General features: G+C 38.0%; 1 protein-coding gene across 2 annotated transcripts; it reads left to right on the forward strand.

Annotated features, from left to right (window-relative positions):
* The first annotated feature begins 219 nt into the window (after window positions 1-219).
* LOC114523347 (fibropellin-1-like) lies at window positions 220-11157 on the forward strand. Of its 2 annotated transcripts, none has more exons than XM_028544242.1 (14): window positions 220-1529; window positions 4978-5058; window positions 5555-5716; window positions 6447-6614; window positions 7141-7254; window positions 7538-7654; window positions 7851-7967; window positions 8231-8371; window positions 9080-9193; window positions 9380-9499; window positions 9658-9771; window positions 9899-10121; window positions 10257-10550; window positions 10966-11157. In XM_028544242.1, the coding sequence occupies exons 2-13, from the start codon at window positions 4992-4994 to the stop codon at window positions 10483-10485; spliced, it is 1686 nt and encodes a 561-aa protein (XP_028400043.1). In that variant the 5' UTR covers window positions 220-1529; window positions 4978-4991; the 3' UTR covers window positions 10486-10550; window positions 10966-11157. The 2 variants fall into 2 exon arrangements, with proteins under 2 accessions (XP_028400043.1, XP_028400042.1); XM_028544241.1 differs by lacking the exon at window positions 220-1529 and adding an exon at window positions 3103-3601.
* The last annotated feature ends 1516 nt before the right edge of the window (window positions 11158-12673 follow it).

Raw genomic sequence — 12673 nt, forward strand, 5'->3', positions numbered from 1 at the left:
CTTGGCTTTGTGCGAAACAAAGACCACATGACACATTTATAACTGCTGCGTTCTGATTGGTTATATGTTGCAGGTGGGGTAGATTAAATCATTCTGATTGGACGCTTGGGCGAAGTCACGCGCAAGACGTCGTGCTCTGATTGGTCAATATTACAAAGGCGAAACAAATAATTGAAATAAAACATCTGCTGCGGTTTGATTGCGTATGTTTTATAGCAATATTTGTTCTAAAGTGTTTCGTTCGTAGGCTTTTACGAACGCTTTTTACTGGGAAGAATCCTTTTGTTTTCTTACAAATTGTATTCAAAGTAAAGCTTAAATCTCATCAAAGAAACAAAGTGAATTTGAGTCGTTAATCTCAACCGAAAAATGAGTCGCGATCTAACAAGAAGGAAGCAGTCGAAGGCTTTGTCACCGCCAGGAAGTCGAAGCAGAACTTCACCTCGCGTCGTTGATACTTCGCCAGTTCGTTTTGAACAGCATTTTGTTGACTCTACAGTCCCTCACGACATAGACTCTGCCTTCTACGCCGGCCCAAAGACGGCTCCACATCCAAGTAATTTACCATTACCGCCAGCACACTGGCTAACGTTTTCACAACCAATACAAGACTTGACGCTCATGACGATGCATATAAGACAGATGTTGAAAGTGCAATCGTAGCTAAAAGCATATTTCTCTTTCTAAATAGCCTATATCGTTCTTTTTTGTGGAAATTTTGTGTAAATCTGTAACATATTTTTAGCTTAGATTCGTAATGCGTAGATTGTATAAATGTAAATTTAGCTTTTGTATACATAGTCAGACAAAGACAAACCTACATATATAGGCATAGCCTGAACGACGAATTGACATAAAACAACAACGTATTCTGAACGAACTTGCACAACTTGCTACTAAATCATCCTAAAACCATTAGGCAACTTAGCGGGCAAATAGGTATAACAAACTAGGATCTTACTCCAAAACAACGATATTTTCACGTACAATCCTCTCCTGAACTGCTGGACCACTCTCAAGAATTCAGCAAGTGCTAAAAGCAAAGAATTTTAAAGACACTTCATCAACAGACATGCCACACGACAAAACCGGACTGCAACAACGAAATCTCAAGAAGATTAAAAGCACCTGAAAGCAGACGAGACCGAATGAAGTTTTTGGTTCTCGCTTCTTCAAGCCAACGACCACTGGACAAGACAAACAACAACAGGCTCTTTTTAGGGCCGCCAAATCGCTCAAAAGAAATAAACGAAAATTCTCGATAAACAAGGTGTTCAATGGGGGGTGGGTGGTTTAGACTCTCAAAATTCCCCACTTCTCTTTACCCACAAATACAGATGTTGAAAAAATGATTGTTTAGGGGTCAGGGTTGATATTAATGCAGGCAGTATGTTTGAGAAATTTAGTGTGATAACCAGTTGATTTGCCAAATGCCATACCTACAAAGCCAGAAGGATGTGAAACTTGATGTGAGGTGGATTTGGAACTGCAAATATTTCGACCTGATGCAAGGTTGTGGATCTGATAGTGTAAGTAGTGCTTTGACTGAAGTGCCCATTATCACCATTATCTGCAAATGTCTGTTGCCACTTGCCACTGTTGTCATTCGATATTTTAATTTCCCAATGAAGCTAATGCTAATGTAGTGAGTGCGTAGAGACTGCATAGGGGACAACCATAGAAATTAACAGCATGCATCTTTCTTCTAGTATAAAGTATAAGTGTGTTGTTATGTATAGGTCAACTTAAAAATATATATATATATATATATATATATATATATATTTATTATATATATATAAATATATATATATATATATATATATATATATATATTTACCCATTTGCAAAAACGTAAATATATATATATATATATATATATTATATTATATATATATATATATACACCCGTTTGCAAAAACGATGGCCGCAGATAAATATATAGATAGATACCCGAAATCTAATTAGAATTGCATATGTTGTGTAATATGATTGAAATCCCTTGCAAATGTATTCATATGCAATTCTAATTAGACTTCGAGTATCTATCTATCTATCTGCGGCCAACGTTTTTGCAAATGGGTGTATATATATATATATATCGCGAAAAATCATTGTAATTTTAAGATTTTAAATGATAATATAGCTCTGCTTTTCAATTTAGTATTGAGCACTCTTTTAGTCTTAACGAAATACGATTATCTTCGTTATATATATATATATATATATATATATATATATATATATATATATATATATATATATATATATATATATATATATATATATATATCACTTTGACACATTACTCGCTGCAAAACATTTAGAACTTATGTTAATTTTTTACGGTAAATACAGGTACTTTAATAATATAAGGGCGGTGAATTTCCACTTGCAGAGAAAGAGTTCGCAATTTTGACAGAATAAATAAATAACTTGACTGTTCTCATTTGAAAAAAACATAATTTCATGCAAATATTTCGCTAGCGAATCATTTCTCTGCAAGCCTAGAAATTCAGGCCAAGGGTCCAGACTGTTCTCATTTCAAAAAGAAAAAGCCATCTCTTTCAGTCTGTCACAACATTATCGCTTTAAATTTCAAACCACCTTAAATGAGATGGATTTCAGGTTTTACTCTCACGAGCTATGTTAAAGATGCAAAACATCCTTCCTCAAGACATGCATGAAAAAGAATTTTTCATTTTGACCAATAAGTATAGAAATACGACACAACGCGAGAACGAGGCTCGCGGTTTTGGCCCCTGAGCCTCGTTTTCGTGTTATGGCTTGTTTCCACATTTATTGGTCAAAATAAAAAAATCTTTTCCATGCATGTGTTCAAGAAGGATATTTGTATGTTTGCACGTTGCTACTTGCTCGTCAAAGTAAAACTTGAAATCCATTTCATTTAAGGTGGTTCTAAATTTAAAACGTGATGTTAAAATGTTGTGACGTAATTACCGAAAAGGTCTATTATACAGATTGAGTAAAAAAAAGCTAGCTGACACCTTTGAAATTCAAATTACGTGGCTGTAATGTGACAGAAGTTGCCTAAAATACCTCATAGGTATACGAAGCATATCAAATAAGTGAACCCATTAATTAACCTAAAACATAAAGTTTGCTCCCTTTGGAAGTTGCATTCTAAGCTTTGTAGATAAATGCTAACAAAATGCATTCTAAGCTTTGTAGATAAAAAACAACAGTTTTATCAAATCGTTTTTCTAGCACACGCGCCACGTTGAATTAGTTCAAAACACTTTTGCATTAATTAACCACGTCCTGTTAATTGTACACATGGGTCTGGCATGGGCATTGTCAAATTCCAGCCATAAGTTCGCGGCTAATTTGAATTTCAAAGGTGTCAGGTTTTTTTTACTCACCCTGTACTACGCAATCGAGCCATCCACGTTCACATGCTCTTTAAAGTACTTCGCGGAGAAAGCACTAAGCGCGGAGGTGCTTTGGGAGGTTGCAAACAAAGCGCCTGGGAAAGAGACTGCAATCGAGCTTTAAATACACAAAGCCTGGGGCATACAGTGCTTCTACACACCGAATTCAAGCACACACGCTCTTGGTCTCTTTGGAAGATCAGTAGAAGGTAGGAAAGCATCAATTTTTTATAATTTTAGCCGTGCAAGTTAATACTACATAGAATAATATGGCATTATCCTTGGGTATACATGTGTAATGCTATAAAAGGTTGAATTTGCTATGTTCAAGGTAGTGAGTTTCAAAACCGGCCTTTGAATTATACTGTTGATTGTCGAAAGCATGATTTCTCATCCACTCTATAATATTTATCCATAAGTTATAACCGTCACGATTGTTAAATGTATAAAAACTTGTGCCGTAATATACTTAGATGTCCTTTTCTATTGGTGTATAGTTGGGTAATATGGGTGTGTATATTTTTACAACAAAAAATGAATGTTCAGTACTATTGCTTCGCGTTTTAACGATCCTTGTCTGTTGAATTTATTCAAGAGGACGCATAGCTCACCCCGACCCGACCGAGATTCCAATTTATATAAATTCATGCATTAGTATACATTATCTTGCATGGAAATGGGAATCCTTTTACGTCTTTACCGCGGCATATTCCAGATGACTATATAGCTAGCTATAATCCTGTCACTCACAAAACGCGTGATGAGTCGGTCGGTTAACAGCTCTTTAGGCATTCTCAATAAATCATAGATATATATACGGATTAATCGGTCGTGAGGAAGCTTAAATAACAGCTATATAGGAAATAGTCAAGTACTACATCCAGAACTACGATAACCATAGACGTGTATTGCTAACAGTCGGTTCTTGGCCGGATAGCAAATTGTTTCAATACCAGGGTGGGGCAATTCATTCATGACTATTGCACATAGTTGAGGCGTACTCGGTACTCCGGACAAATTTCGGACGTCGAACTTTTCATGCGCCGAACGACGGATTCTTAACATACTACCTGTTGAGACGAGGTTTAAAATATTTTGTTGCTGGCTTAATCGAAAACTAAGGGCGTGACGCTTTCAACAGTATCATAAAGTGGAATGACACTGCAGTATATCACCTGTATCGCTTAATTTCGCTTCCAATCAGTTCATGCTAAATAGACGTGTATATAGATATTATGCATCATTGCGCTAGGAATCTAACATGGCGATCAAACAAAATAAAATTTTTTACCTTTGCAATGCAAGAGTATACATAGTGAAGCAGGACGTGAACGTCAAAGACAACGTGAAAATGGCGAAAAAATGGGTGAATCTCCCCAAACTGCTTTCAACTTACTCGTTTTATTACGCGCGGATAACTTTAAATCTTTCAAATTGTTATTTAACGAATGTGTCAAATGCATACTAAAAGATGCGGAAAACTAACTTCTTTCGATTTATTCCCCTAGCTTTTTCAAATGTGACATAATTATATGTGATTTAATGATTTGAAATAAATGAATAACAGTCCATATTTGTTCTCAAGGATTTAGCGTCAAAATGAAGCAAGTTAACTTGATCATGTTGTGTGCAGTGGCAATTGCTTTATTAACTGAAGTGAAATCAGGTATAAGTGTAGATATATTCATACACGAGTATTTAAGGCTGGGATAACTCCAAGGCTAAGTAAACGAAGGTTCAATGTTACATTCATACTCACAAACTATTAACGTACACCGTGTTTTATGGCAATATATTGTAGAGTGACTCGTAAAATCTTATTTCTTTCATTAAATCGATTAAATCGCCACAAAAGTCAACTGTTGAGCCTATACTTTACGATAAGAAATTGAGCATCGCTGATCACTCTGATATACTTCACAATTTTTCTAAACGTAGAAACTACTATAGAGTTAGTAGGATTTTACTCGGTAAGCGAATAGCGGGATAACGCCTAAGCGTGACAACTCGCGGTAATCGTAATGTTAAAACAATAGGGAAAAAATATACGAAGCGAGTCAACTCGGCAAAGCGAGTCAACTCACATAGATGGGACTACTCGGCCCTTTAAGCAGCCGGAGGCATCAACATTTGAGTGAATGTCACATCTTTCATCCTTTTAGAATGCGCAATTGTAACAGACGACGGCGATTGTTGTGTAATCCCATTTACTTACAAAGGTAAAATCTACGAGTTTTGCACATTTAAAGACGCGAAGATACCATGGTGTTCACTGACTGCTGATTATGACAAGGACAAAATGTACGGCGTCTGCGAATTCAAAAGTAAGTTTCCATGTTAATGCATGTCATGCATGGGCGTTCTTCGTATCGGCTGACCTTCGTGTTGCATTGCCACTGGTGCATGCCAACCTCGCAGGCCAGGCTCTTCTACCTACGCTCCACGGCCCACGCTGGGGCGAAGACCCTGGTTAAGGCTGGTCACTTGTGACAGTCTAGGTGGCTTTGTACTGCCACGCGTTCAGCCGCAACTAAAAATAGCAGTTCACACAATAAACTGAATAAATACAGCTAGTATGGCGCAGCAGAAAACTCCAAAGAACAATAAACCGAATTTAGATTCAAAGTGTGTGTGTAGACTGTATCATCGTCGATAGAATCAGTTTTAGTATCGTCACAAGTTCTGTTGACATTCGATAGACACTCGAAGGCTTGTCATATATTCTGAATTTGGGCGTTAATGAGTGAATTTAGAGGTCAAATAACAATAACGACACAGGGTATTTCGCTTTGCAGTACAACAGCGCTCGATATTCAGTCCTTAGAAACGCGCTGTTTTAACTGATGTAATTTATGCGCTATTTGTGTCCCACCCATGTCCCACCCATCCCCACACGGGAGAAGCGTAACAAAATAATCGCAAACCATCCTTCACCAGGGTCTTCGCCGCAGCGTGGGCCGTGGAGCGTAGGTAGAAGAGCCTGTCCTGGGAGGTTGTGGTACATGTATGCATCGTTGCAACGTTCAATTTGTCATCTGTCAATTTGAATTCCAGCTTGTCAAATCAAAACTACAAATGGCGAATGTTGTGTGTTCCCATTCACATACGGAGGAGTTTCTTACGACGCGTGTACAATTAGGTGGGACAAGAACGCATGGTGTGGCACAAAGTCTTCTGTCGATTATCTTACAGTTGAGCCAAGAGGATACTGCCGATTATATGGTATTTGAGCAGCCTGCATACATATACTAATAATGGTACCCCTATACACAAGACCCTCGTCCGATAAAAATTGATCTATATTCTATATCGCACATTTTCACCTTTACAACTATTGTTGTACATGGCGGGAGACGATTACAGTAATAAAGGCATGTTAACGAAGGCGGGAGACGATTACAGTAATAAAGGCATGTTAACGAAGGCGGGAAACGATTACAGTAATAAAGGCATTTTAATTTTTACGAAGATTACAGTAATAAAGGCATTTTAACAATAGGTACAAAGTTCTACTAAAAATTCCCAAGCCCTTCCCCAGTATGGGCATGTCAATTGATTTTAGTGCTAGTGGAAAGTTTGAGCATCGACCATTCTTTATAATAATTTGTATACAATTAGATCAAGATATGCTCTGTAATTTGTACCACAGTGGAATACCACTAAAAATGCAAATAGTAGATGAAGCGTTTTATTTTGGGTGTAGCGTCTCGTAACATGATCGTAACTGGATAATACTTTCCTCTTTCAGCCGAACCGTGTTTTAAGAACCCATGCAAAAACAGTGGCGTTTGCCAAAGTGACAAGTCTCAATTTTACTGCAACTGTACAAAGGGGTATAAAGGAAAAACGTGTTCAGAGAAAGGTTAGCGATGATATAATATTATCATGTCCGTGCATCTTTGGGTGGAAAGCCTACAGCGTGTTTTGGGTTCGGTTTAGCTAGACGCCCTGCTTTGAACCTGGTAGTTTTATTTATCCATCAGTTTTGAAGCTCAAATCTAATGTCTAAATAGGGGGCTTAAGAAGTTTCGAAAGGTTTAGATGTTCGCAACACTACCTTGCAGAATTTATTTCAAATTCGTGTTTATTGGACTACCATGATACCAGTGATTATCCAAAATTATTTATGCTATTATTCTGATTAGTGCTTCCATGTGAAAGTTCGCCATGTAAAAATGGAGGACAGTGTGAAAATGATGGCGAAGAGTTTAAATGCAACTGCCTGGAAGGATACAAAGGAGATGATTGTGGCATTGAAGCAGGTAAAAAAATAATATCGGTAAAACCCACGTTAAGGATAGAATGCACACAGATTAATCATTTGTGAATGAACAAGGTTTCGCAACACTCACTACCTTGAAGAGCCAGTTAGCCCTATTAGAAATTCGTGTTTATTGGACTACCATGATACCACTGATTATCGAAAGTAAAATTTATTTATACTATTATTCTTAATAGTGCATCCATGTGAAAGTTCGCCATGTAAAAATGGGGGACAGTGTGAGAATGATGGCGAAGAGTATAAGTGTAACTGCCTGGAAGGATACAATGGAGATGATTGCGGCATCAAAGCAGGTGAGAAAAATATTACCCACCTTAATGCAGATGCTAGGGGATTTCAGTCCCCTGCAGTCCCATGTGTGACCTCTAGTCCCATAAACCTAATTTAATAATGCACAATTATACAATCAATCTAGTCACTCTGCAGCACTGTGTTTCTCTACGATTACTTACTATGACAAGAATACCACCAGTGAAATTGTAACAAGTCGTATTCTAGGCATACGCATATGCATTTCTATTGGCTTGTAATGACGGCAGCAATTCCTACCTTGCAGGTACCTTAGTGTCATCGATACTCGACCCTTGCAATACCTCTCCGTGCCAAAATGGAGCGAAATGTTTTAGTGACACTGCGAAAGAAGAGATCTACTGCAAATGCCCTAAAGGTTTCAAAGGAGAAACGTGTGCAGAAAAAGGTGACGGTCTATTGACCTACTAGAAATGCAACGAGTTGATCAAACTAGTTGAAATATATAGAACATCACAATTTGGAAAAAACTAGCAAGAAAAGAATTTATTTAGCTCATATCAATATTGATTACCTATTTTATTTCAACAGTTTTTTGTTAATCATTAATTTAAATATGCAAAGTTAAAGAGTAGTGTAGCAGTGTCTTCTGACAACTTCGTGTCAAATGTGATTTAACCACCCCCTAAAATGGACATATTCGACCTTTCGAGATGTTATGCAGAAAGGTGATTTTGTACAGGGCCGTAGCTAGAGGCTTAATGGGGTGTATATTCATATATTCGTCTTATGCCCGATTGATTTTTTTGTACGATATTATTTCTACGGTATACAGTATAAACATGAATACATGAATATACACCCCCCCCCCAATTAAGCAGTCTAGCTACACCCCTTACGGGGGGGGGGGGCAGGGGAAGACAGAGATAAACTCCTCGCTCGCTTTCCTAAATTTTATGCACATAAAATACCTGTCGAAGCTGTTAGCTAGGTTATTTCAGAACACCTGGAAGATGATTGGATATTACGTATCAAACTGCAATGGAAAACTGAGAATCCTTGTAACGAAGAACTCCCTATGATACGAAATTGCTATATTTTATGATACAAAATTTGGATAATTCATATATCTGCATAATTTGTTGTTTTTATATAGTTGATCCATGCAAGCTCTCTCCCTGTGAAAATGGTGGAACGTGTGTAAATAAGAGTGACAATTTCCAGTGTAAATGTGCTAAGAATTTTCAAGGCGACACTTGTCGATTCAGAGGCAAGTATACCTGGATGAAACGAACACAGATGATATAAATTAGCCTATATATTGGTCGTTAAAAGGACCACTAGTACATCTCCTATATAAGGAGAGGAAACCCAATGGAATAATCTTTAAATTCTACATCCATCAGGGCCCAGTCAAACCCGACGGTAAAAAATAACATATTTTGTCATTATTAAGTTGACCTCTGCAGCAGAACTCGGTGTGAAAACGGAGGGAAATGCTTAAGCGACATGCAAAACTTTGTCTTTCATTGCCAATGCTCTGAAGGATTCGAAGGAGAAAAATGTGGAGTGAGAAGTAAGCCTTTTGTTTCTCATAATAGTACCAATTATTATTAGCTGGGGTGCAAACTTCAGATATCAGTGCAGGATCAATAAATCTGTCATTGCTCATGCACATGTCGTGTTTCAAGAATCGACAAATTCCGATGTGCTACCCTATCTATTTTTACACAGTCGAACCATGCAACTCTTTTCCATGCGAAAACGGCGGAAAATGCGTAAATACGGGTAATACGTTTCGTTGTGAATGTGCGGAACCTTATGAAGGCGATACATGTCAATCCAAAGGTTTGTTATACTGGTGCTACCTTCATGTGAACAACATATATTTAAATATGATGAAATTCGTCACCATCCGTTAATTCTTAATAATATTCTTGAAACCGAAGTTGCTTTTCTGTAACCCTGCTTTTAGCTAATGGCTCGTGTAAAAATGCAAACTGGTGGAGAAGTTTTGACAGCACTGGATGGTCGAGATGTCCTTCCACGTCTCCTTACATCAATGGTTTGTACAGAAGCAAAACTTCATTGCCCTCCAGTGATAGTATACAGCTTCTGGAAGAAGCTAAGTGTTGTGAAGGCTACAAGAACCTGAAGAGTGAATGCTTAGTGGTAGATTGGACCATAAGCTTTGATAAGTACGTCGCAATATTTATAGGCGTAATACGTATAGTAAATAAAAAAATAGCTAAATAACGTACCCACCTGCATGATATTCCTAGAACTATTCCAAACGGGGCCTGTTATAATAATTTCTATTCAATATTTTATAGGGATAAGACATGGAATTTGTGTACAGATGGGTACTACTTGTCAGGCCTGTATCGTTCATCTGGAAATAATTTGCACAACATCGAGAAAGCGTGGTGTTGCAAGCCGAGAGGCGCGCCTAATTCATGCACGTCTTGCTACAACGAGAACGTTCGCACAAAATTCGACTACAACAAGAAAGGGATGGTGTCGTGCTTAAAACCTGGTCATTATATAACCGGTCTATATTGATCCACCTGTGATCTCATGTATTGTATCGAAGAGTTCAAATGCTGTCAGTTGTGATTCATTTCCAGGTTGGTATATAAATACTTCTTATACCTGTCCAAAAATCGTATACGGTGCTAGTATTTGTTGCGCGGTCAAAATGTCATCCACTGATGAGTAAAATTGTTTGCCACTTAGACGCATTGTTTGCTTAGGCCTGGTTTTCATATATCGCCATTCATCGGCGATGCGTAATATTCTATTGCTGGTGATTATTGATACATAAAATGCTTTGTCTATCGAAAGAAATTATTTACTTCAATGGTCAATGACGATGAATCGTAGAACATCGCCGATGAATTACGACATATGAGAACCAGTCTTTAACGTGCTTTCGGTGACTTCTCTTTGTTAGAAGGTAGTTGTTAGAAGTCATAGAAGGACATCACGAAATGACAACTTACTTTTAATTACAAGTGGAATAATCTCTTACCTTATTTACAGTTCTGCTGGTTAACGTGCGACCAAGCGTGAGTGTGATTGCATTGAGTCTTGCAAATGACTTTGGCCAGATGACTGATGACGTTATACATAAGTTCAGATTTGGTATTCCAACGTTTTTTAAAGTATTTGGAATGTGATTCGATGGTCCCAGCAAAAGAAGTTGTTAACATTAATAAATTATATTAAATCTTTCGGTAGAAGGTCTCATCAGTTGTTCTCGTTGTGTTGCTCTTCAGAATAAAGTTTACATACATTAGTTACTCTTCTAAATAAAGTGTACATACAATACATACAACAGCCGTGACGCCGCGAATCCAGCTGTGGTGCCTTTTACCAGCAGAAGCAAGGGGAAAAATTGCCCTTTCATTTTAAAGGATTACATTATACATCTATCCCCGCCCCGTGCGAGGGTACTATTATAATTATGTACGACATGGTCATGCATGTGACGTACGTTGTTCAGGTGACGTAAGTTCTTGTCGCACGGTGCAATTTTTCATTAAAATTGGTAGGGAATAATGTACGTTGCAATGGCATTATAGCGAGAAGAGTTCTATGAAAATTTTCGCCGTTCAACAGGGCGTATAATCAAATGCGTTCAAAACTCGTCTGCCTGCATGTTTGCATGAGATAAGAGAAGAAATTTGCCAATAAAAATTTCATCGCGTAAAAGAATATAATGTAATGGGGTAAAAATTGAAATGGTAATTTTGCATATGACGCTAACTCGGCTATTTTACATTCAACATTTTGTAATTAGATATTTGAATAATGATTGCCTCTGATATCACGTGCGAAGCCTTGTGTATCAAAGCCGGGATGATGCGTTGTCACAAGACGTTCCTCACCGGATATACTGAAGGTTTAACGCGGTTAGACAAAGTTGAATTATAATGGCGTTTTTAGGTGAAACTGATCGCGTGGAGTGAAATTCGTATAACTATTTGTTTCGTGAGACTGGAACAGGACTAGTGCAGAACTAATTTCTAGAGGACATAGAGTACTTCATAAGGGTTGCCAGATTACTGAATAAATTTGCCAAATGTTATTAGCATGCATAATCGCTGTTTTCTTTGTTTCAAACAAAGAAATCAAAGGGCCGACCACAACAAGGTTTGGCTTTTTTGGACTTTATTCCGCGTCGATGATTTCGCTTAAAGCCCGCCGCACACGAGAGCTATCATGCAGCTGAGCAGCCTGAGCTAATGGCGGCGAGGCAGTTAGCTCAGCCTGAAAACCATCCGCACACGTGAGAAACCTGCCTCTCGAGGAGAATTCCTCACGAAAAACTATCCGCCAGAGTGACTTGCTGAGCGTTAAGCCACGCGTGGTCTTTACCTCAGCTAGTAGCGCAGTGTGCGGCGAGCTTTACGGCGCTGTTACGCTTAAGCAATTTTCCTTGTAACTTGGAATGCATTTATAATTTTCAGGCACGTTAATTTGTACAGCCGAGTTTTCGAAATCTATAAGAAACCGTTAGCAGATCGTAAGAAATGTTTGTACTCGTCAACATTAGATGCTTCAGAAGTAGAATTGCATTGCAAGTTGCAAGAAAATTTGCATAGTGAACACCGCCTTTAGGGGAAAAAGTCGCTTCGTTCACATATACCCTGAAGCGCTATGAAAATTCGGCACAACAAAATATATCCTATCTTTAGGATTCTTTGGAAACACTTCTGAACGGTCTGATTTCCTTGATCATTATGGG

This window comes from Dendronephthya gigantea, unplaced genomic scaffold, assembly GCF_004324835.1.
Source record: "Dendronephthya gigantea isolate DGI-Jeju-01 unplaced genomic scaffold, DenGig_1.0 000027F, whole genome shotgun sequence".
Taxonomy (NCBI): domain Eukaryota; kingdom Metazoa; phylum Cnidaria; class Anthozoa; order Malacalcyonacea; family Nephtheidae; genus Dendronephthya; species Dendronephthya gigantea.

Coding starts and splice junctions, on each gene's coding strand:
- LOC114523347 (XM_028544242.1), top strand. CDS start 4,992: ATGAAGCAAGTTAACTTGATCATGTTGTGTGCAGTGGCAATTGCTTTA. Junction 7,255..7,537: donor AAAAACGTGTTCAGAGAAAG/GTTAGCGATGAT, acceptor TATTCTGATTAG/TGCTTCCATGTGAAAGTTCG. Junction 9,194..9,379: donor CGACACTTGTCGATTCAGAG/GCAAGTATACCT, acceptor GTCATTATTAAG/TTGACCTCTGCAGCAGAACT.